Genomic DNA, 23,298 nt, shown 5'->3' with positions numbered 1-23,298 from the left:
TTCCCAGGTTGACATAATTTGGTATATACCCGCAAGGCCCTTTAATCTGTTTATTGTTGTTCTTACACAGTAGAGTACTATTAGAAAAGTATTACTGATGCATACCTGGAACTTAAACACTAATAATCCGCATTGTGTACCACTAAGTAACACTAGAATTGATTGCTAGGAGATTCGGGAGTTTCACCTAGTAAAGCCTTTTTGGCTAAACTTGAACCGGTTATTACATAGGCCTGTATCAGAGATACAACACCACCCATAGAAAAATCGTTTACTCATAATTTATTACAAGTGCATGGTACGAGTTGACTACCCTAGAGTATACAGTCAGATCTTGTCAGACAGCGTCGCTGGGGAACTTCCCCACCGTATCCTATAAAACCATCCCTGTATGATGAATCATGCAGATTGCGTCGAGTTATGCTAACAGTCCCCTTGCTGTTGAGTATATCATGCATCGGTTTGTATAATTAATTAGTGACAATTAATTGAAAATATAATACACTTGAAGTGTTCAAGGTCAGGGAGGAACTTTTAGGAGGTATCAAGTAAGAGTTGGCAAGTGCATAATTGGCAAATCAAAAGCGACGGATCATCCCAACTGTAGCTTGTGATTGGTCAAATGACTTGCGTTGCGCAAACGTCATTGCGTTATGTCAAACAAGTGTGGTATGAAATAATGCCAACTTTAAAGACAACACCAATACCACAATCATTATATAGTTACAGCTAGATTGTAGTAAAACATTTTTTAATTGTGTTTAATACTTTTGTGAATTCTAGTTATTGTTTAACTTACTAAACGTTCCCCCAGTTGGCCTTGCCTTTTGTAATCTATAATCCGGACACAACGTTTTCTTGTTTACATTTAGTAGACACATCTGAACAGTAAACGAATAAATTTGAAAAATAGAAATGTAGTTTTTATTGAAAGTGAAATTAAAATAGATGCCCTGAATATAATATTTAGAAATATACAGAAGGAAATTCCTATTTACAGTTACACTTCTTTAACAACATTTAGTCAAAACAGAGAAATATGCCTACCCTAGATATTTATAAAATTTCCTTTTCTCCTCCCGGTTTAAATGCTCAGTTAAAATCATTCTTCTTACCACCTTAACCGAACCGTATTGTGCAGGGAAGAAATTTTTACTATTATATTATTTTCGGACACTCTGTTATTATTTTATTCGGTTGTTACTTGGCAAAATAGAGTTTTGCCAAGTATAGTGTTATTCAAGATATTTTTTATTTAAAACACAAAAATGTGAATGCGTTTTTTATGTGAAATTTGATACTCTGTATATATATCCGATGTACATTCGAATTAGCAATGGTAATGGTTTGGTAAAATTATACCGTACTCACACCCCACCCATCTCATCTCATCTCGATTGTCATTATGGATGTGTGTTAAACAGCTGTTGAACGTAAAATCGAAAGTTTTTTTGTAATGCATGAATAATAGGCCCTGTTTTTATGGAGGTTCTCGCAACGGCCAACCTGTTGTTAGGCCTGATTTTGTTCAAAGAATTTTAAACTTTTAAACTTTTCAGGAAATGACACATAATACATTCTTAGAATGTTTCTCATATTATATATATATTTATCTTGTGACGTAACATACCTGTTTTTAGAAAGTTCTGTCTCGTTGGTCTGTATAGATATAATATATATAATTTTTATAACGAATCTTGTGAAGTCACATACTACCAGTTTTCTTCTGGTCTGTATATAGAACCCGATAGAAACCCGTCTAGTTCCTCTGGGAAGAAATTTTTGCAAACATTGACGAATCTTGTGACGTCACATACTACCGGTTTAACTTTTAAACTTAAACTTTTCTTCAGTCAGGTCTGTAAAGAAACCCGTCTAGTTCCCCTTTAAAGAAATAGAGGCAATTTTTCTCTGTTCATACACTAATTTTTGCAAACATTGACGAATCTTGTGACGTCACATACTACCGGTTTAACTTTTAAACTTAAACTTTTCTTCAGTCAGGTCTGTAAAGAAACCCGTCTAGTTCCCCTTTAAAGAAATAGAGGCAATTTTCTCTGTTAATACACTCATTTTTGCAAACATCTATGTTGAGTAACGAATCTTGTGACGTCACATACTACCAGTTTAACTTAAACTTTTCTTTCCTTCTGTATAAATTTAAAATCCATTTAGTTCCCCTGGAAGACATTAAAAGTAATGTCTCTGTTAACCATATTTTTTCAAACATTTATGTTGAGTAACGACTCTTGTCACTACCAGTTTAACTTTTTAAATTGTGACCTTTCTTTTGGTCTGTAGGCCTATAGAAACCTGTTTTAGTTTACCTGGACAGCATTAAAGGCAATGTCTCTGTTTAGTAACGACTATTGTGACGTCACTGCCAGTTTTAACTTTTTTAACTTTTCTTCTGATCTGTATACAAACCCGTTTTAGTTCCCCTGGGGAAAAATAGAAGCAATGTAGTCTCTGTTTTAACTAATTTTTCAGTGCAACCTAACATTTACGAATATTTTTGTCATTAAATAAAGGATACTGAAAATAATACTATTTGTCACGGTTTGTAAAGCACACCTATGAGACTGTGGAGAAATATAATTGTATTTTTATAGTCTTTTCCGTTTTTAATGCGAATGTAATTGGTTTTGTCTGTGTTTACAGCACCGTAATCGCTCCCAATGTTCCTCTTTTATCAATTTATTTGTCTAATTTTATTACAATAATGAACGTTAATGTATTCCCATAACTGTTATTATATATACAATAATGTCTAAACTCTTCCCACCTGAATTCGTGAAATGTAGGCCTACTGCACCGAATACACTCACAGCACGTGAGCATAATGTAAGCCTCCAAAAAAAAGTGTGATTTATTTATTATTTATTTAACATATTTATACAGGAGTATACACAATCAAGTAGGCATATACTTGTTTTGCATTGTGGTCCTGTCGGCAAAAACGGATACCAATTTAAATATATATATATATACAAACAAAAATAAAGCAACAAAAAATATAAACTGGAAGTTAAATGTTATGAAAAGAAATGAGATCTGTATCTAGCTTTAAAGGACATGATCGTGGGTGAATGTTTTATATCTGCTGGCAAGTCATTCCATATTTTCCATTATTTCATTACAATACATTATTTTCACATAAAGTTTGATAGTGTAGACAGAGCTTTAGACATTTCCCCGGTCGTCTTATAACCTTGTTAGTCTACCCGTTTCCACTCTCAAGTATTATACCTATGAAACTCCAAGTGTGCCAACATTTTTATCTATTCACCAATATTAATACGAAACCTCATCTAGAATCTAGACTAATTGAGAGCCTTGCGATTAAAAAGTTTAACAATTAATACAGCGTGTTTACTCCCTCGAGTGATATATGGATAGTCTATTTATAGCCTCCAGAAACAAGAGTCATTAAACTTTTTATAAAATTCGCCCCATATTGTTATAATCAATATGACCCTGACACTGAGGAAATTTAAACACGAATGGGACAAACTAATTCGTATTATTTAAAATATTTGTATAACGAAACAAACATGATTATTAAATTTGTCGAAAATTGTAGTATTAATCAAAATATCCACGTTTTAACTTTAAATAATTAATAGATAGTTCGTTTAATTGTTATCTTCTTCTTCTGGTGGCTGCACCAGTAGGCCTATGCTGTGTTATGCAGTGCTGTACAACTATATAGCTTTCTACTTTAGCCTAGATTCCCAAGTGTAGTTATTTCGAGGCTTTTCGATGTTTGTCTGAAATACAAACCCAAGTAGTATACGTATGAAACGCCATATGTGCCAAAAAAAAAGCAGTACGCGGTAGCATTTAGTATAGTCTGAAAAAACACCCGGCTTAGTTAATTGAGTAATGACATTGATAAGTCTATTAAATACTTCTTATCCAGGGTAGATCAATTGTGCATTTTAAAAATTCTCAGATTAAATCATGTCCTCATCATTCACTGATACAAAGGACCGATCCTCTTTAGATGATCCAAGGATACGCTTAGAATACACGTAGAATAGTTCACTGTCGTTTTCCATAGATAAGACACGGTAGGTTTTTAACATACAACAATATTCAATTGCTTTTTTACAATTTCCAAGGATTTTGCGGCTTTCGGATTCGCCCATCTTAACCATTTTTTACTGTTATCAAGGTGAAATTACATGAATTTATAATCATACAACTTTTTTTTCTGTAAGAAGATTAAAGCTGACCTAGTACTACAGGTTTTAAATTGTCTCCTGTGTTTAAATAAAGTACTTATATCAAAGAATAATATTGTGCTTTAATTTATATTCTGCGCAATTTCCAAATAACTAAAACTTTGCATACATATTTTTTCGCGCCGCTCCTTTAGGCAGTTTTATTCAAGAGAACGAAAGCATTAGGAAACAGTTACGATGCGGTATGTTTTCTACGGCTGAAAGAATGGGTATTTGGAAACTCGGACTGGGCATGCGCACACCCTAAATCACGACTGGGAAAGGAGGGTCTATGGAAACATTTCCTGATAAATATTGAGATGCATGTAGACGGTATTTATTGTGGGATAAGCGGCGTTTTTTGTAAAAAATATATGTCTTGTTTTAAAAAGTATATACAATGGTCGTGGTTCTTCATAAGTAAGAGTGAAAGTTGAAAACAACGTACAGATGACCTTGCGGCCTGTCACGTAAAAATTCCCCTGTCCAAGTTTGCCATCATTCAACCCTCAGGGACTACAATGATTATAGACCTACGTTATATTAAGACAATGGATGCCGTCCAAATTCCTAAAATATGGCCCACGGAAAAAAAAAATCGGCAGAGATTATTTTATCCAATTGATATTCTAATTGTTATTACCTTTTGCAAGAAAGTACATATTTTTATGAAACTTTAAATTAGAACAATTTGCCATTTGAAGAGTGAAGGGGAACGTCATCAAAGGTGGTAAAGACAGAAACGCTGCGGTTTGTCACGTTTAGGAACCCCGTCTAAGTTATGGTCTTTCTAACCCTGGGCAACTCATTGTTAATCGGCAGTAAGTCATCCAGCTGTTAAAATTTGACACAATGATTTGGCTCTAAATATTTATAAAGTGATTCGTCAATCATACAAAACATATCCGTGAATTAATGACTAACCCCGGGCCTCAAGTAAATGTTCTACATGTGACAATAGTAAAAATAGTGTTTAAAAACATGTATTTTGTACCAACTTTTTTCACACATTTAGCCTTAAACGTTTAGGTTCTAAACACATTCTAAACATGTAGTCTGTATCCAACTCAACGTATCAGTGACGTGTTGATTGTTAAACACATGGAGCGATATAAAATGGTTTCTAGTTAAATCACAAGTACCTGGTTCGATCCTCGTTCTGATCACTGAGTAGCCAATTCTAGTGTATTTAGTTAAACTTGATTTTCAAGAATTTGTTGTGATGGCGCTAGTTTTTTCGTTATGCGTAATTATTATAAAATAACGAATAACGATATAAATACGTAGCAAGCTGGAAATCCATTGTTCATTGGAATGGATATTAATTCAGACCACCGTTGTTGTAAATAAATTACTTTGTATTCGTTGTCCTATCGTCATATAGTACGTTATAAAACATATTTCGTAAATACAGTGCCAGTAGCCACATGGAATTGTACTTCTAGTTTTAATCTGTAATAATCATAGACACTGTTTCGTGGAACTTTCCTAGATACTGTATAACGATACAGTTCATTAAATAGGCTGAAGTAAGAGAAATCGAATAAATTTAATGTCACATTTCGTTGAAATAATGAATATAGTACTAATGAGTATAATGGGTTTGTTCATCCAAACTGTAATATATATTTCACACATTGTGTATATGGATGTTGTTATCTAAACGTTAATAACTGCATGGCCATTAAAATGTAATGCAATGATATGTGACATAACCAGTACACGTGCTCTAATTTCTTCCATTTAGTTAAGCGTGGTTCCCACTAGCGACGCAACGTAACGCAACGCTACGACGTATTGACGCAAAAGCTTGGTTCCCACTAGAACGTAACGCAAGGACGTAAACGCAACGCAAGCGTTTTAACCAATGACAAGCGAAGTTATAGACAGTTAGCAATCACAAGCGAATAAGCCATCGCTTGTGATTGGTCAATTTACTTGCGTTGCGTTACGTCCTTGTGTTGCGTCGCTAGTGGGAACCACGCTTTAAAGTGCTGTTTTGCGTAATCACAAGTGGGAACCGACGACGCAACAGTGCTGCAAACATCGCAGGTTTGATTTCACGCAGTCGGGGCAATTATTGGAAGGGCATTTTCTTGCGTTGCGTAGGTTGCGCTACGTTGCGTCGCTAGTGGGAACCAAGCTTTATAGATTATTCTATCTATTCTACTGCAGTTACTGCAGTAACTACATTTTACCCTTTTTATGCAATTACTGTATGTTAGCAAGCCTTTTCTGAATAATCATACACATTGTTAATTGCAGTAACATGCCTCCTCATAAACTTAAACTAAAATCACATTGTATTTCCGTAAAGAAAACGTAGCCTAGATACTGCAGTAACAGCAGTAACATAATTTTGACATGATCTATTTCAATTTATCATTAATTTCTCATAATTCAAAATTCTTGATATAAAATTATTTTAAATAAACGTGTATCGACGGTGGTTTCATTTTGTATGTAAATCATGCAATTATCCTCTTATGTATGTCAACTATTGGCGTACTAGATAAAATGGAGAATTAAGAAGCGATATGCGAAAATCGATAGTTTTGTTCTTTTGTGTTTTGTCAGTTATTATAGGACGACCTGACCTGAAAAAAAAACACCACTTGTGACGTAACGCAACGCGACCTACGCAACATAAGCAAATGCTCTCCAATAATTGTGTTTTCCCCCGCCTGCGTGAAATCAAACCTGCGATGTTTACACCACTATTGTTTCGTCGGTTCCCACCTGTGATTACGCAATACAGCACTTGGCGTCGATACGTCGCTGCGTTGCGTTCTAGTGGGAACCAGGCTTTATGTACATTAAGATAACAGAGAATCATAAAAGCATGTGTCACGTAATAAAATAAACCTAAATAATTAATTTTAAAGAAAAATCAATTTGATTTGAAAAAGAAAAAAAAGGTTATACGATTCAATAATAGCTTTATGATCGTTTATTGTTTTTGTTATTTCAACAAGATTTGTATAACCACGCTTTCGCTTTCGTGCAATACCAAATATTTTAATTGTTATGGTTTAAATAGTTCGGTATTCCATAAACCTAATTATAGAAATTTAATGAAAAATCAATTTTTTTTTTTTTTAAATCGTCTAATAGAAATGCAACATAATATTATTTAGCTGGGAATTTTTTTTTATTGTTTTCTTTCGTGCAATCTTAATAATTTAATTGTTTAGATTTTAATAATATTACTAACTTAGACGGCTGAGTTCAATCGCAGTTGACTCTCGTGTCACTCTCGGTTCTTTTCGGGTTAGAAGAAACCAGTGTACGTAGCTTGGTCGCAACTGGCTGACTGGCTGAGTTCAATCGCAGTTGACTCTCAGTTCACTCTCGGTTGACTATCGGTTCTTTTCGGGTTAGAAGAAATCAGTGTAAATAGTTTGGTCGCAACTGGCTGACTGGCTGAGTTTAATCGCAGTTGGCTCTCGGTTGACTCTCGGTTCTTTTCGGGTTGAAAGAAACCAGTTTACATGGTTTGGTCGCAACTAGCTGACTCGCTTATTTGTTATTACTGTAAAGAACTTTTAGATAAGAAACGTATATCTAGTGTATACACAATTGTGCTAAAAAAATCTAGCATACATTTTTCGTGACGACGAAGGGGTTACACCGAGTCCCACAGTCCCATTGCGTTTGACTGATGACTTAGTCCTTTTACGGCTGCTGCTGCTGTTGCATGGACATGACTATAGTCTGGTTCTAGACGGCATTTCGACTTATATAATACTTGCACTGCAGATAACAATCTACTAGTACACTGTGGGCAACAACATTTTGGGGACCAGTCTAGGACATGACGTGTCCATCAGGGAGAAGCATTTTATTCTAAAGTGTAAATCTTGTACACATAGCGTGAGACCTAGTTTATCTGAATTATATAAATCAATCTATTAATATTCATTATTTTATTATTGTAGTCTCCTACAATTATTATTACGTTTTGTTTCGTGTCACACTCAGCTGCAATATTTTTATTGTCTAGTTTTGTAGTAAATAATAATTTAGACTTATCGATTATTAAATGGTTATTATTGAATCGCGTGCATATGTAGTTTTTTTTTTGAAGAGCAATTAATTATGATGAGATTAAATTTATTTTAAATATACCGTATCGATTTTGTAATACCACGTTTGGTCACATGACTGCTTTCAACGTACTAAACATGATCCTATAAAACATACAGCTTTCCATGGAGAACAGCATTATTTAGACAACTATGTTATTTCTAAAAATAATGTGTGATCCCTATCATGGAAAACCTAAACAGAAAAAAGGCGTTTGTCTTTAAAATGTCCAATTGTTCCAATTGGAAACTTTGATGTTTGCCTGATTTGAGATAATGATTGTTATACTTATTTTCAATTATAGTATTCATCTTTAATAAAGTTACAGGTAGTGAACATATACCTGATATTATGCAAATTACCATTAAGAATACAAAGGTGACAAATTTCGGTACCCGCAGGGATCTGGTTTCGTCATTTATGCTTTTTGTTACGTACAACAACCAACAGCAGTATAATATCTACTGTTTATGCTCAGTATAGTAATATATACAACAAATGTGTATTAAAATCCACTGTTTATTACCGCTTTCTCTTATTTTAATGTTTCAGATAACATAGAAGAAACAGGTCAGTTTGATAGACATTCTCTTTCAAAAGCACGCTAACAATGTCTAACAACCCTGCATTTATTTTCAGATGAAGCGATATCACATTTTCATTTATCACGTATAGTTTTGTTTTACTCGTATGGTACGTCAATAGCGCAAATATTGCCACAAAAGACCGATAAGCAACCTAATATTTTTTGGGGGTTAACATTTTGAATGTTTAAATAATCGAAAAACATAATCATAAATATTAATGATGCTGATTATTATAAATATTAATAGAAGTAATGAAAACCGATTTTAGAGAAATAAAATACTGGTACGATCAAATTAAGATAATAAATATGTTTGTCAATACGCGATGAAATAAAGCTCTGTCTACACTATCAAACTTTATGTGACAAAAAATGTGATGTGCCCATATATGGGCATGATGATGTCACATCACTACCATATTTGGCAATATCACTACCATATTTGGGCACATCAGACTTTTTTTGTCAAATTGGTTTGATAGTGTAGACAGAGCTCTAGAATGAAAAGAAGAAATATGTGCATATAATATGTTACATGTCACGTCACGTGCATTGTGCGTACAAGTCATTCCATTCAACGACCAGAGAACTGAGATTTGCTTTTGTTTTTATATTTTAAACTAGTTAGATTGTACTATGTTTCTGATAATACATCATAAATGACTTTGATTTCGTATATAACCTACAATGTAGAATAAAATAATTCTATCAAAATGAAATCTCGCCAAAATGATAACACAATCACCGTCAAAGAAATCGATTCAATTCAAACGTGAATATGAAATGACAGGGAAAACTTGATAAGCAATCCAAATTGTTGCTGTTTGATCATCGGCGAGTGTCTATAGTAGATAGCCGATGGAGCCAGTTGTTTTTCATTTTCAAATTATGCTTTATTCATACACATTATTGATATGAATATGAAATATTATATAACTCACTACTGATTATGCAGTTGATATAACAAGGCATGGCGAATATCATTAATGTTTAATATTAGGCTTAATGTGTAACTGTCCACGCTTGTCAAGCCTATACATCCATTAATGTGTCTTGCTCAACGAACTAAGTACTTTACAGATAACATGATTGTTGTTGTAACTCTACGCATATCTGCACATTACATTCGATTGAAAGTACATTATTACTAATCTGATTGACGTGATAACTAACTAAATAAGCACTAGTTTTTAATCTATGTTGTGTTATGTTGTGTTTTTCATCAGCAACGTTTCCATTTTCTAAATCTTTGGTTATGTTAGATCCTTATATGGGATATTTTTTTTTCAATAACATTACTAAAACATTTGCAACACATTGCTTGCAGTGCTGTCGCATCATCACTGTGTGACCAGGAGGTGGCGTTACCTTTAATCAGCAATGTTTCCATTTTGTAACTCTAAAGCGTGGTTCCCACTAGAACGTAACGCAAGGACGTAAACGCAACGCAAGCGTTTTAACCAATGACAAGCGAAGTTATAGACAGTTAGCAATCACAAGCGAATAAGCCATCGCTTGTGATTGGTCAATTCACTTGCGTTGCGTTACGTCATTGCGTTGCGTCGCTAGTGGGAACCACGCTTTAACATACACCAGTGGGGTACTGTAGTTTTTTTTGATAACATCACTAAAACAGTTGCACTGTGTGACCAAGTATGGAACGTCATGGAGACAAAACATTTTTATGTATATTTGATTTCCATCAGCAATGTTTCCATTTTGTACCTCTTTCGTTATATTAGATCATACTCAATGATACTTATGTGGGGTATTTCGTTTTAATAACATCATTTAAAGATTTGCAACCCATTGCTCGCAGCATTGTCGCATCATCACTGTGCGACCAGGTATGGAACGCCATAGAGTTGATTTGACTTTCATCATCAATGTTTCCATTTTGTACCTTATATATGGTTTGCATGTTAGATCATACTCCAGTGCTATTACAGTCAGTCATTATAACTAAACTATATAACACATATATACTCACACATTGTTTTATCACGGTAATACCAGGTATGGAACGCCATAAAGAACAACGCCTTTGATATTTATATTTTGCGTTACCTTCTTGAATAATCATAATACTTTATTTTTAGTTGAGATTTTTTAACAACGATGGTAATATTTTTAGATTAATATTGTTTACTAATATTATTATTATTATTACACTGATTTATTTTAGTACCAGATATATGCAATGTATCTCGATGTAAACATGGCGGAACGTGTATCAGCTACGGAGACATGTATATGTGTAAATGTGCACCAGGTTATGCTGGAGTTATGTGTGAAATAGGTAAGAAAATTGTCGTGTTTCTTAACAGTAAAATATTTTTGAATATGCGACGCCGATTGGAACATTTTACCGTAAATTTTGCACCACTTCGTTACTATCGAATTATCAAGTTTTGCTGGTGTCACCATTACTATTAATGATGTGTAATTATTCAAGAATCTAATAGAGTTTAAAATAATCGAAATAGAATATAATTTAAAGATAACCTTAAATCTAAATGGATTAAACCATTGATTCTCACAGGGGTCTTGTTTTAATAATTAAAGATAAATATATAATTGACAAACATAGTTCAACCTTGTCGTTACTTATTCTAGTTACGTTCGAAATGTAACATTTACACAGACAGGGTAAGCCATGATGAGTAGGTTAATTTTCTTATGTAGACATTTATATTAAAATGGAAATGATTAATTCGTATTAAGCTAACCTTTGGCTTTCTACTTTTGTATCATCTGTATATTCAGTCAGGTTTATCCCTAGGCAAAGAAGACGTTCGATCTCTCTTGTGAGGCCGAGTCGAAGGAGCTAAGGAGGCTATAAAAGATGAATTAACAACCAAATTTTACATTGTAGGCCTAGAATAAATTAAAATCAAATAAACCGGATGTACGATCTAAAGAAGATATTTATATTTATATCTCCTTATTCAATTCATTCAACGAATATATGAACAACGGTATGTTAATGCCATGTTTATGTAATGATATATATTTACAGTGCTGCACTGCACAAGGCAGCCACACTAAAGTTTCTACTCATATAGTTTATGTATATAGACGAACCAACGCCTAATTTCTCATCCGAAGGACGAAGTTGAATGTTTGCATTATGAAAAAACACGTCATCTTACACAACATAAAACATTGCCCCATTTGGCTCTATATACAACATTTAAAGACTTATTTATATCCATTCGGCTGTTACGGTATATAAGCTGTCTTTCCTCCTTCAACACTAGTACAGCAATGACAGCAAAAAAAAAAACTCCAAGTTCCGTTTTCAAGACCTCTTTAATCTACCCTCATGATTGCTCTTTTCCTCAAACGTCCCCGTTTTATTAGCTAGTACCCTTCAAAGTCTAACTTCTGATTTTGTCATTCCCTTTCCTAATTTGAGATTTGTCTTCAAATCTACTTTCATATTTTCCAATTTCCTTAATTCTAATTTCCATAATACTTATTTCCTTAATTTTTCTGGTATTTTAGGATCTTGTTTCCTCTTCTAAATACAATTTTAGCTCGTTCATAGACGTGTTAATTACATTTGCTCATGACTGTCTATAAATTGATAATTTATTTTGAACAGATATATTAATTAAATAATACAATAAATAATAATACAAAATGGCAATTTATCTATAATAAATCTGTATATATTTTAATCATTATAGGGCCTACCAAACTTAGGCAAAATTGATATTGTCAAATATTTGGATTTGAAAACTTGGTTTGATAGGTAGGCTTAGTTATGTGAGAAGTTAAACTACTACTCTTTTATTTTGCCTTACAGACACAGACCCTTGTTCACCAAATCCTTGTAAAAATTCTGGGAAATGTACAGTAGGCTTAACAAAGGAAGACACGTTCGTTTGTGAATGTCAAGCCGGATACAGTGGACGAACTTGTGATTTGTGTAAGTAAATAGTTAACACGATTTTGGATGTTATATGTCAGTAATACATCCACGTAGACGCGCGCGTACCATGTAAGTGCGCGTATAAGACACATCCATGTGGACGCGCGCGTACCATGTAAGTGCGCGTATATTTTATGGTACACAAATCATTTATCATTTATTGTAAGCGCTTTCGAATCTTGATCCAATCCTAATTGTTTTTACTTATTAATCGAGTTTTATTACACTGCACTAAAGTTAATTTTTCATACACACAACACTATACATGATCAACAATACAGGTAGCCAAGCACTTACCATATATACAATTTACAATAATATATTACTGTATATTCCTAAGAACAGTGATTTTCTGTAGTCAATAAAATGCATTCATTATTTTTACAACAATTTATAATTCTATGACGTCACAGCTTGCTTAATATCGATTTTGAATGTGTTGATGTAATGAAATGCTCAAATTTTAAATTTAGAAATAATATTCATAGACTTTTCAGATTAAATTTATGAATACAAAGATACTTATACTGAATTAATGATGGGTAGAATGTCTACGATATTCACACTGATTTACCCAGAGGTGTTAGTGTTAATGTTTTTAGACTGAAAAATAATGATAATCAATACATTGGAAAGCGTTTCATAGTGCACGCTCCATGGCGTGTCATACATGTATTCTCTTGATATCTGCAAATTGAAAAAACATTGTCTACTCTTTTCACACACATAATTGTGAATGGATGGTGTTAGTAGTCTAATGTTTAATGGATGAACAAGACAATTAATTAATGCGTCTACCGCCCTTCATGGCGTCTCATACTTTCTTGGAAAAAGAACATGATTATTATTTCATGTTTTTAAAGTTAGTTAGCTGTAGTGCAATAAACTATTGATTCTGAGATATAGGCCTACTATACAATACACGAAATCGTATTCACAGCATTCTAAAGAATGTTCACATTTTTACATTTGGCTTATTTGATTTTTAATTAGGTCATGGTCTAACGTAATTAAAAATAATTGTATCCTAACATGATCCTTCATTTCTAGTTCTCTGTGTTATATTCTTTATAATGTAATTTTGGTATAGTTACACTATATAATATAGTTAATAAGTTAATATAGTAATGTAACAGTTTTTAATCCACTTCAGTTTACTACAACTTTGTTCACGTGATACTCTGACCAAATGGTGGTCTGTCTTTTATTTTTGAACACCCTTTCACTCAGACTTGTTTTCACCTGAGAGCGAGTTTCCCTGACCCATCAAACTAAAGTAGGACAGGGCGTTACAGAGAAAAACAGATGTACTTAAGTACAAGGCGCCGTAAGATAATATATTATTAATAATACTACATTATTGTATCTTTAATTGCTAACACAAAGTAACGCTTCAACTATTTTCTCATTATGGTGTTTTTGCTGAAGATGTACATGCCATAAAAAGACGTCTTTTATTAATTTGTTTACGCTTTGGCGCCCCATACCAAAGTCTATTCAATCATGATCGGTTTCTTTATTCATAAAATATTGAGAGAATTATTGACTGTAAATCAGTTGTATTGAACTGTCAGACAAACAGACTCCATTTGCTGTCTTCCTTCTTGAAATTGAATTTTGAAGAATATGCTATAATAATCAATCGTTGAAAAAAAAAACCTATATAAATTATCTTTCGAAATTGTCAATTATGACCGTTATTCATTATTTTCATCATCCTCTTTTTTCATTTTGTCTGCATAGTGCATCACCAGGATATTCATAAAACCATCATTATCGTTATCTTCTTCCTCTTGTTTTTCGTAAACATGGTTATCATTCCATCATCAGTAGGCCTATAAATGACGTCATAATCATTATCTTCATCTTTGTCTTTTATTATCATCACACATTGTGTAATCAATTGAAGTAGGCCTAATGATATTTAAACCTATTATTATGTTATACAGCTCCTTGTGATAAAGTGTGTTCTATGATCTATTCGCCCGTATGTGGATCTGATATGTTTACCTATATATCCGAATGCCAGCTTCAGAGAACAGTGTGCAACAAGCCCTGGTTGAAAGCTATTGATGATAAACCATGTAAAAGTGTAGGTGAGTTTACCGGGAATTGTCGCATTCTCAAATAATCTGCCGGATAGTGCTCATTCCCAAACTGCCTACTAGGATATTTCTCATTCAAAAACTTATCGGGATTTTACTCATTCCTCAGAGAGTCCATCGGGATTTCGCTCATTCCTCAAAGAGTCCATTGGGATTTTGCTCATTCCTCAAAGAATCCATCGGTATTTTGCTCATTCCTCAAAGAGTCCATCGGGATTTTGCTCATTCCTCAAAGAATCCATCGGGATTTTGCTCATTCCTCAAAGAATCCATCGGTATTTTGCTCATTCCTCAAAGAGTCCATCGGGATTTTGCTCATTCCTCAAAGAGTCCATCGGGATTTTGCTCATTCCTCAAAGAGTCCATCGGGATTTTGCTCATTCCTCAAAGAATCCATCGGTATTTTGCTCATTCCTCAAAGAGTCCATCGGGATTTTGCTCATTCCTCAAAGAGTCCATCGGGATTTTGCTCATTCCTCAAAGAGTCCATCGGGATTTTGCTCATTCCTCAAAGAGTCCATCGGGATTTTGCTCATTCCTCAATGAATCCATCGGGATTTTGCTCATTCCTCAAAGAGTCCATCGGGATTTTGCTCATTCCTCAAAGAGTCCATCGGGATTTTGTTCACTCATTCCCCAAACCGGGAATTTACTCATTCCCCAAACCGGGAATTTGCTCATTCTCAAAAATGTCTTAGCTAATACTATATTATGTCTCATAATGTGACGAGAGTCAGATTTAGCTTTTATCATTATTTGGTTGATTGCCAATTACGTTCAATGTTATTCTATGTACTTAGGATGTAAAACATTATGTGCTCCAACTCCTAAACCTGTATGTGGTACCGACTGCGTCACGTACACAAATGAATGTGAACTTGATAACGAGCGAAGATGCGAGGCTCAGAAATACCAAACGCAGCTAACAAAATCTTACAACGGAGACTGTAGAGGTGAGTATTCAAATAAATATGCAAAATAAGCATTTTATGCAAATTATTATTTAGAATCTGTTCCTCTGACCTAGAGGTTATTAAATCGTAGTTGATTAACATGTGAATTAGTATGCAAACAAATTCAACAAAATCAAATTACAAATATATATAATTACATAGTAATGTCTACGTTATGAAGACGAAATAGCAAATTTGTATATTTTTTAGAAGAATAGAAATAGGGTATGGCTAAACATTAAATAATCAAATTTACATTCACATACTAGAAATAAAAACAACTATCGACTAAATATTAAAATTCAATCTGTATTCCTAACAAGACCCAAACATTGGAATAGTTTGCCAATCAATATAAAAACAAATCTAGTGTTAATCATTTTAAATCACAGATCTCGTATCCGATTAATTGGCTAAGTATGATTTATGGCAGTATAATAATATAATAGTATTGCTTTGTAATATCACTTGATTATTTTGCAATTTTATTGTGTCATTTTTGTTCTTTATATTTTTGTAAAGATGTACAGCGTTTTCCAGGTCTTGCCTTTGTTGTATGTCCATAATTGTATTTGGTTGTTTTTTTTTGCGATTATGATGGAAATAAAGTTTGATTGACATTGCGTGGAATGTAATGGAATGATATGCAAATGAGTATATGCAAATGTGATTACAGTTGTATTGAAGTGATTAAAGTTGTACTTGTATATTAGGAGGAAAAGCATGATGTAAACTATGCAAATGGTTTTAAATAAAGCTCCCTACCTTTGCAAACTAATTTCCTTAGCTTAGGGAAATCCAAACACTTATTCCACTAAAACACACCGCTAGCCCCTCAGGGTTGTATTTTATGTTGCCTACATGAAAACACTCGAAATAATCACAATTATACTATTCACGTTCCAATCGATCTGTTCTGTAATTACATTAAGTCACAGATGTGTATCGGTACCGTATTTATTAGGCTGTAAAATATAATTCTAGCTTACCTTTTCTGCATGTCTTTAGGTTCAAACTCTCCTCATTTGTGGAGAATACTTTCTGTCGCAAAATGTACTTTGATAACCATAGTAAATTTAATCACACGTCAGATGTTGATTATCCTGAAACATTAATGCGACAGAATACATTTATATGTCAGTGCTGTAGGTTCAAGATGATTAAACATCTAGTATTATTCATTATGCCTAATAGCGAAATGCATGTAATGTTCTCTTCTTTTTACGGTTATCACTAAGTAACTGCAACATACAAACAGTCAGTGTAATATACAGACAATATTCCTACTTCAGAGTCCAAATTCAATTACTGTAATTGGTATTCTCTCAAAACAAAATTCCCATAACCTTATATAAGGTGTACTTTACTTTTAATTTTAACTCGTGAGAAAGAACTTCTTCCCGAGTGTACAGTACTTTTCATAATCTGTAAGATTTAAAAGATAACTGACAGTGTACATAATATCTAGTAAGATTACATTGTTATAAACGTCTATTTTATGCTCAATTGAACTTGCAAATTGATTTTTAAAACTTTAAAATGCAATTTATATATCTTTAGAAAAAGGCTATTGTTGACGTACACGGTTATTTTCTTTATTTTGTAGCATTTAGTTGTGACATACGTCGACCGTACAAATGCAGTAAGTGCCTGTTACTAACCGGTCGAGTATGTGGCTCAGATGGTAAGCGCTACAAAAGTGAATGTCACTTGTTGATCAAGGCTTGTTCTAATCCTGGACTTAAGAAAGTCGATTGTAAGTATATAACTTGATCAGTACACATGGAGCTGCACAAGACCTTTTCTGTTCAATATTATAATTTTTTTTGTATCACAAACCTTGGTGACACAGTCAGTTTTGAATTGTTATGGCCTAGCTTTTGTTCGAAACTTTCGTAAATTCAACATTTGGTGCCCGTGGACAATAGTCAACATATTTTCCAAAGCTACGTACCCATTGTTGTCAATTTCTTTGGCTAAAGCCTCGTCATTTTTTTATTTTCTCTTCTCGCAGGCAAAAGAAAGGGAAATTGTACAATTCCAACTGATCTAAACAATGTCGTGGCTAGAGGCAGGTACCCAGGAGACACGGTTCCAGTAGGCACAAGGCTTGTCTTCTTCTGTAAAAGTGGTTACACGATGAAGGGTAATGCCGAAGTCAAATGCAAACTTGGAAAAAGAATTAAACCACCAAAGTGTTATGGTAAGGATATTTCTATTTCATCCGTGACGTAATGAAGAGATAAAGTGACGTAATGAAAAAATACAATGCGTACGCACGCGCACCATGATCACAGTTTGAGCATGCGCATTAAAGTGCGTTTGTGGTATCACTGACGATGTTAAAAGCAATTGTCATTTTCGAAAATTTTATCATAAATTTCAAATTTTTGAGGAGATTAATTGTGTTATTATTTTCTACTTTCTTTCACTTTAAAAAGCATGTCATTAAAATCTAATGTGGTTTCATTGTAGTGTGGTCTCAGTTTTGGTATCCTTTGTCACGCACATGATATCTTACCCGTTACCGTTTCTTGCCGCTATTCCCTTACCCTAAACTTTATATGAACATGGATATTTCTAATTAACTTACTATCTTTTGAAGAAAAAACAACCAGCAATATCTTTTTTTGCAGAAAATTGTAATGACATAACACGATTTGAAAATGGTGCCTTCAATGGCCAGTCTACTCATGGAGAGGAGATTTTCTTCTCTTGCAACACTGGATATAGTCTTGTCGGTGCATCAAAGATTAAGTGCATTAATGGCGATTACTCGTCAGTTATTCCAAGTTGTAAAGGTATGTTCGTGTGGACTTAAAGATATATTGTCCCCCTGAAAAAAAATAATTTGTTAATTTGTTTTTGTTGAATATTCCATCCTAATGTCACATAATAGTTATTCACTTTGCCTAAAAATTGAATTGAAAACTACAAAATAACCTATTAAAAGCCTGGTTTAATTAATCTTTATTTTCATGTTTTGGGAGACAATTCATCTTTAATGTATATTTCTTCTTTTTACAAGAGATTACTGCTTTTACGTTTTATCTGCAAATATCCTATGTTTCACTTCATTTTCTTCCTCTTGTTCGATTGTCATACCTTTATATTATCTGTGAACCTTCCACCATCCTTTTACTAATCCCTACTAATCAATTTTGTAATTATAAATGTTAATTTTGTCGTTTACTTATCTACTTTATTTACAAAGAAAATAAAAGAAGTTGTCATTGTCATAAATTCCAAGTTATCTTTGCTTTAGTTCATTTTACCTGTCCTATTTTTTACATCTAAATTTCAAACTCTTCCTGTTTTATCGTCATATTTTAACTCCACAACTTGTTTCCTTCAGGGATGGTCTGTGGGTTTATTTGTGATCACACTAAACAATGATCTGTTCGGCAATACACAATCCACTTGCTAAAAATATTGTTTTATTTGTTTATGTGATGGAAGTAAAGATAGATTTTAAGTTAAAGTTAAAGTGCTTTTTTACAGCAAAGTGCGCACGAATTGATTCGATCTCGAATGGTCAAGTAACCGAAAGTTCTAATTCCGGACAAAGTTATCAGTTCACATGCGACAAAGGGCATACTCTGATCGGCGCTGGAAATATAACATGTACTGATGGTGGTATTTACACTTCGTCAATTCCAGAATGCAAAGGTAATTGTAACTTGCACACTAACCTAACATAATTATATCATTATAAAATAAAATTCTCAATCAATCAATCAATCAGACTTATTATAGTGCCGGTATCCATAAAATAATGTGTTCAACGGCCCTTGACAAAGTTAAACAGGAAATGCTTCTGTGACAAGTTGGTTTTCAGTCGTATTTTGAAGGTGTTGACGTTTTCGTGGTAGTGTGTTCCACAAAATGGCTGCTGCACAGGAAAATATCGCATTATTTACTTGAACATACAACAATTATTAATTAAATTTGTTTATGTTTACAGCGGACTGCATTCCAATGAAACCGTTGCAACAGGGACAAATTATCCCAGGAACTACACACGGCCAAGAAACTGTATTTTACTGCCTTGCGGGATACACTTTGGAAGGCGTAAACAAAACCAGATGTGTTGATGGAAAATACAAAGACCCAAAGCCAACTTGTAGAGGTACGACCATTTAAGGATTTCGCAAAACTTGACTATTTGATACTTTTCGACATAAACCATAGGCGGATTTGAATGAGCCTCCACCCCACCAAATACAATGGGAAAGATAGACTTAATATATTTTCGAAAATGCATTTCATTTTACCATTTTTGGCCCTGGGCCCTTATTTCAAAATCATGAATACGTCACTGTCTAAATGTTTCATTGGAGAAAATACGCCTTAAGCAAAACTTTAGTGGTAATTAACAGGGTAAGTTCGGTATATTTCTTTGTTTTAGTATAGTAGTAATACTTGAGCAATGTATTTATATTTGTCTCTAGCAAATTGTCCTGAGCCGGTACCGCCTAACAACGGCATCGCTACGGGTGATTCTTATCACGGAGGCACGGTGACGTATACCTGTTTCCCAGGATATACGATTGATGGTGTGAATAGTACGGTATGCGCTGACGGGAAATATCAAAATTCTCCACCGATCTGCCGCTGTAAGTATAAATACCCTTGGTGTTGTGTATACACGTTTCCTATTTTTTCCTAGTATCATTATGAACTTCTCGCTTGCTGAAAACATTCAATTTTAACGTTGTTGGTCTATGATATATATAATAGTTATGAATTGTTGATAATTAAATTGTGTATTATTTGTTAAATGCTGCAGTGAAAAAACAGGGTAAGGTATAGTTTATTTATTAACATAATCCCCGACATAATCATTTGTATTGTTATTGTTTTGTTTCATTCCTCGTGATTTATATCTAATCGTAATCGTAAATTGAAGCCAACTTCAATCAAATCACTCAAGGTAGATTTACCTTTGTCATCAAGGGGATTCGATTGGTCGATTTCTACCACGTGGCCACTGTAGTTCAATTTAAATAACTTTTCTTGACAGCTCTATGTAATGAAGCAGACAAACCAAATAACGGCTATTACGATGGGTCCTTTGAAAATGGTAGTACGATATCCATAAAATGTTATGCTGGATATTCGCTGGTCGGTGACGGCATTATCGCGTGCATTGCTGGTAGATTGAATAGCAGTTTAGACCTATGTAAAGGTATGTTTGAATATTTATTATCATGCGTGTAACATATTCATATAGGGCCTAGTAGTTTACCGACTGGATTTAAGAGGAGTTCTATCAGATAGCTGAACTTGAGAACATTGTTTGATTATCTAAGTGAAATACTTTGTTGCAGTACACTCTCTGAGCCACAATATGTAGGCCTAACAATGAGTAGATCTAAAGAACGTGTTGTTGTTTGTCCATTTCGTACTTTTTCCTTTTTTCCACCTAAATAACACTTTAATTAATGAACACAAATCTAATCGGCGCCTGTTGTATAAAATACGTTAACAAATATCATATTTAAATAATAAATAAATATATCTGTAGTTGTTCATGTTCCAATTCATTTGCAGCTGATTGTATCTTCCCTGGCCGTCCTCTTAACGGTGACGTGTCTGGTGACGTGTCTGGTGACCTTGTCCACGGTGGGCAGATAACTTACACATGTAACGAAGGGTACACACTAGTTGGTGGTAATACAGCAACATGTATTAACGGTAACTTCCAGGGAACTGAACCTGTATGTCGAGGTACAGTAAGAGAATACTTTTTCTAGCTGCATAACATTTATTCATATTCTGCTCACCAATTTAACCCGTCACGCTTTATTTCTTGATCAGAAAGTTCATTGTTTGACTACAAAACATTGGCTTAAGACGGCCTAGACAACGTTACGTATTTCGCTCTCTGCGACATTCGGTTTGTGTTTTTAGAGGAAGGTGGCTGCGTCATCAAAACTACGTGCTATAGATTCTGCTTACAGCAGTCACTTGTATACTTTGCAGTTTCTACTTGTTTTACTAATATTTTTTGACTTATTATTATACCATACCATTTTAGATTTATGTTATGTTATTTATATCAACTTATATACCAAACTGCGTCCGTAAACCGGAAGGATGTTGAGAATATAAGTTGAAGTTGATTACGTGTATTGTGACCGTTAACTTATGTCCTACAGAAGAAATAAAGTAATATTGTTTTACCAACTGTAGCTAATATTTTTAATTATAGAAAATTGTGATACATCAACATCCATTCCCTATGGAACGTATACCGGTTCTCTGATTCATGGCGGATCAATTAGAGTCACGTGCGATCTTGAATACACACTTGTTGGTAGTAGAAAGATACGATGTATGGACGGTCAATTTACGTCCAGCCTGAATATATGTAAAGGTATTGTACATAAGCATTTTGCAACCACGTTTATAATCAGTGCGGCAGTACGATCGCTGTAAAGCGAATGGTTAATTTATTAAAGACTTTTAGAAATAATAATTTATATTCCATAGTTGTTATTGTATATCAGTTGTTCCATTAGGCCACCAACAATCTAAGAAACAAAAAACAATACGTTGATTATCATCATTTGATTCTGCAGCTCCCTGCAACTCAATTTATCTCGAAAATGGCATTGTGAAGGGAACCTTTTCACATGGTGGAGATATTTACTTTAACTGTGTTACCGATTACAAACTCGAAGGTGTGGCTGTAACAACGTGTGTCGACGGAAAACTTAGAGATGAGTTACCAACATGTCATGGTGAGTTAGAAATTCATTTCAATTATAAAATTAATACCCAAACGGCGCCCCATACACAGTTCTTACTTATTGCAGACTCTGCAGAAAGACTCGGTTCCATGGGTCTCAAACCCCAGTAACGTAACTAAATTCTTCTGACTTGGATCAAATTGTTCACCTTAGGAAGAATAATTCCTCCGAAAATACAGCCAGCTTTTGCCTCCATAGTCTTTGTGTGCAGTCATTACTACCGTACCTATCAAATTCCCAAGAAGGTGTTATCAAAATTTTAAAATGTGACTCAGTTGTGGTTATAATGTCATTATCTCACATCAATTTAGCAAATGGTCGATGCCTTTTGTAATTGTACTCTGGTTCTTGTTTTAGCTTCTTGCAACTCAGTAAACCTTCAAAATGGCCGTGTGACAGGTGATTTCACCCACGGCGGCAACATTTTCTTCAGTTGTACTGCAGACTATAAACGTACCGGGGTTGCTGTTACAACGTGTAGAGATGGCAGCTTACGGGATCCGTTACCTACCTGCCATGGTGAGTTTGATTAATACCACGAATAGACAGCAAGTTACTTAAGTCTATATACAGCACAGCAACTATCAGCTTTTTCAGGTGCGAATCTTGATGGTTCGTTATGTAGGCCTATAGTCTGCCATTTATCTACA

The 23,298-nt window shown here is 34.1% G+C and overlaps 1 protein-coding gene across 3 annotated transcripts in view; it reads left to right on the top strand.

Annotated features, from left to right (window-relative positions):
- LOC140041013 (sushi, von Willebrand factor type A, EGF and pentraxin domain-containing protein 1-like) overlaps positions 1 to 23,298 on the top strand; it is a 41,776-nt gene that overhangs the window by 7,327 nt on the left and 11,151 nt on the right. For 2 of the 3 annotated variants that reach the window (XM_072087568.1, XM_072087407.1), the window contains exons 3-18: positions 8,865 to 8,882; positions 11,084 to 11,197; positions 12,710 to 12,832; positions 14,785 to 14,931; positions 15,741 to 15,893; positions 17,500 to 17,649; positions 17,908 to 18,096; positions 18,530 to 18,694; positions 19,395 to 19,562; positions 19,858 to 20,022; positions 20,345 to 20,509; positions 20,917 to 21,081; positions 21,447 to 21,623; positions 22,108 to 22,272; positions 22,478 to 22,639; positions 23,006 to 23,167. In XM_072087568.1, the coding sequence (XP_071943669.1) occupies positions 8,865 to 8,882; positions 11,084 to 11,197; positions 12,710 to 12,832; positions 14,785 to 14,931; positions 15,741 to 15,893; positions 17,500 to 17,649; positions 17,908 to 18,096; positions 18,530 to 18,694; positions 19,395 to 19,562; positions 19,858 to 20,022; positions 20,345 to 20,509; positions 20,917 to 21,081; positions 21,447 to 21,623; positions 22,108 to 22,272; positions 22,478 to 22,639; positions 23,006 to 23,167 (2,388 nt within the window). The remainder of the gene's footprint in view (positions 1 to 8,864; positions 8,883 to 11,083; positions 11,198 to 12,709; positions 12,833 to 14,784; positions 14,932 to 15,740; positions 15,894 to 17,499; positions 17,650 to 17,907; positions 18,097 to 18,529; positions 18,695 to 19,394; positions 19,563 to 19,857; positions 20,023 to 20,344; positions 20,510 to 20,916; positions 21,082 to 21,446; positions 21,624 to 22,107; positions 22,273 to 22,477; positions 22,640 to 23,005; positions 23,168 to 23,298) is intronic. The other variant, XM_072087486.1, reaches the window with a different exon arrangement.

This window comes from Antedon mediterranea, chromosome 1, assembly GCF_964355755.1.
Source record: "Antedon mediterranea chromosome 1, ecAntMedi1.1, whole genome shotgun sequence".
NCBI lineage: Eukaryota > Metazoa > Echinodermata > Crinoidea > Comatulida > Antedonidae > Antedon > Antedon mediterranea.
The sequence above is the reverse complement of the archived record's forward strand: the minus strand, read 5'-3'. Positions and strand labels throughout refer to the sequence as shown.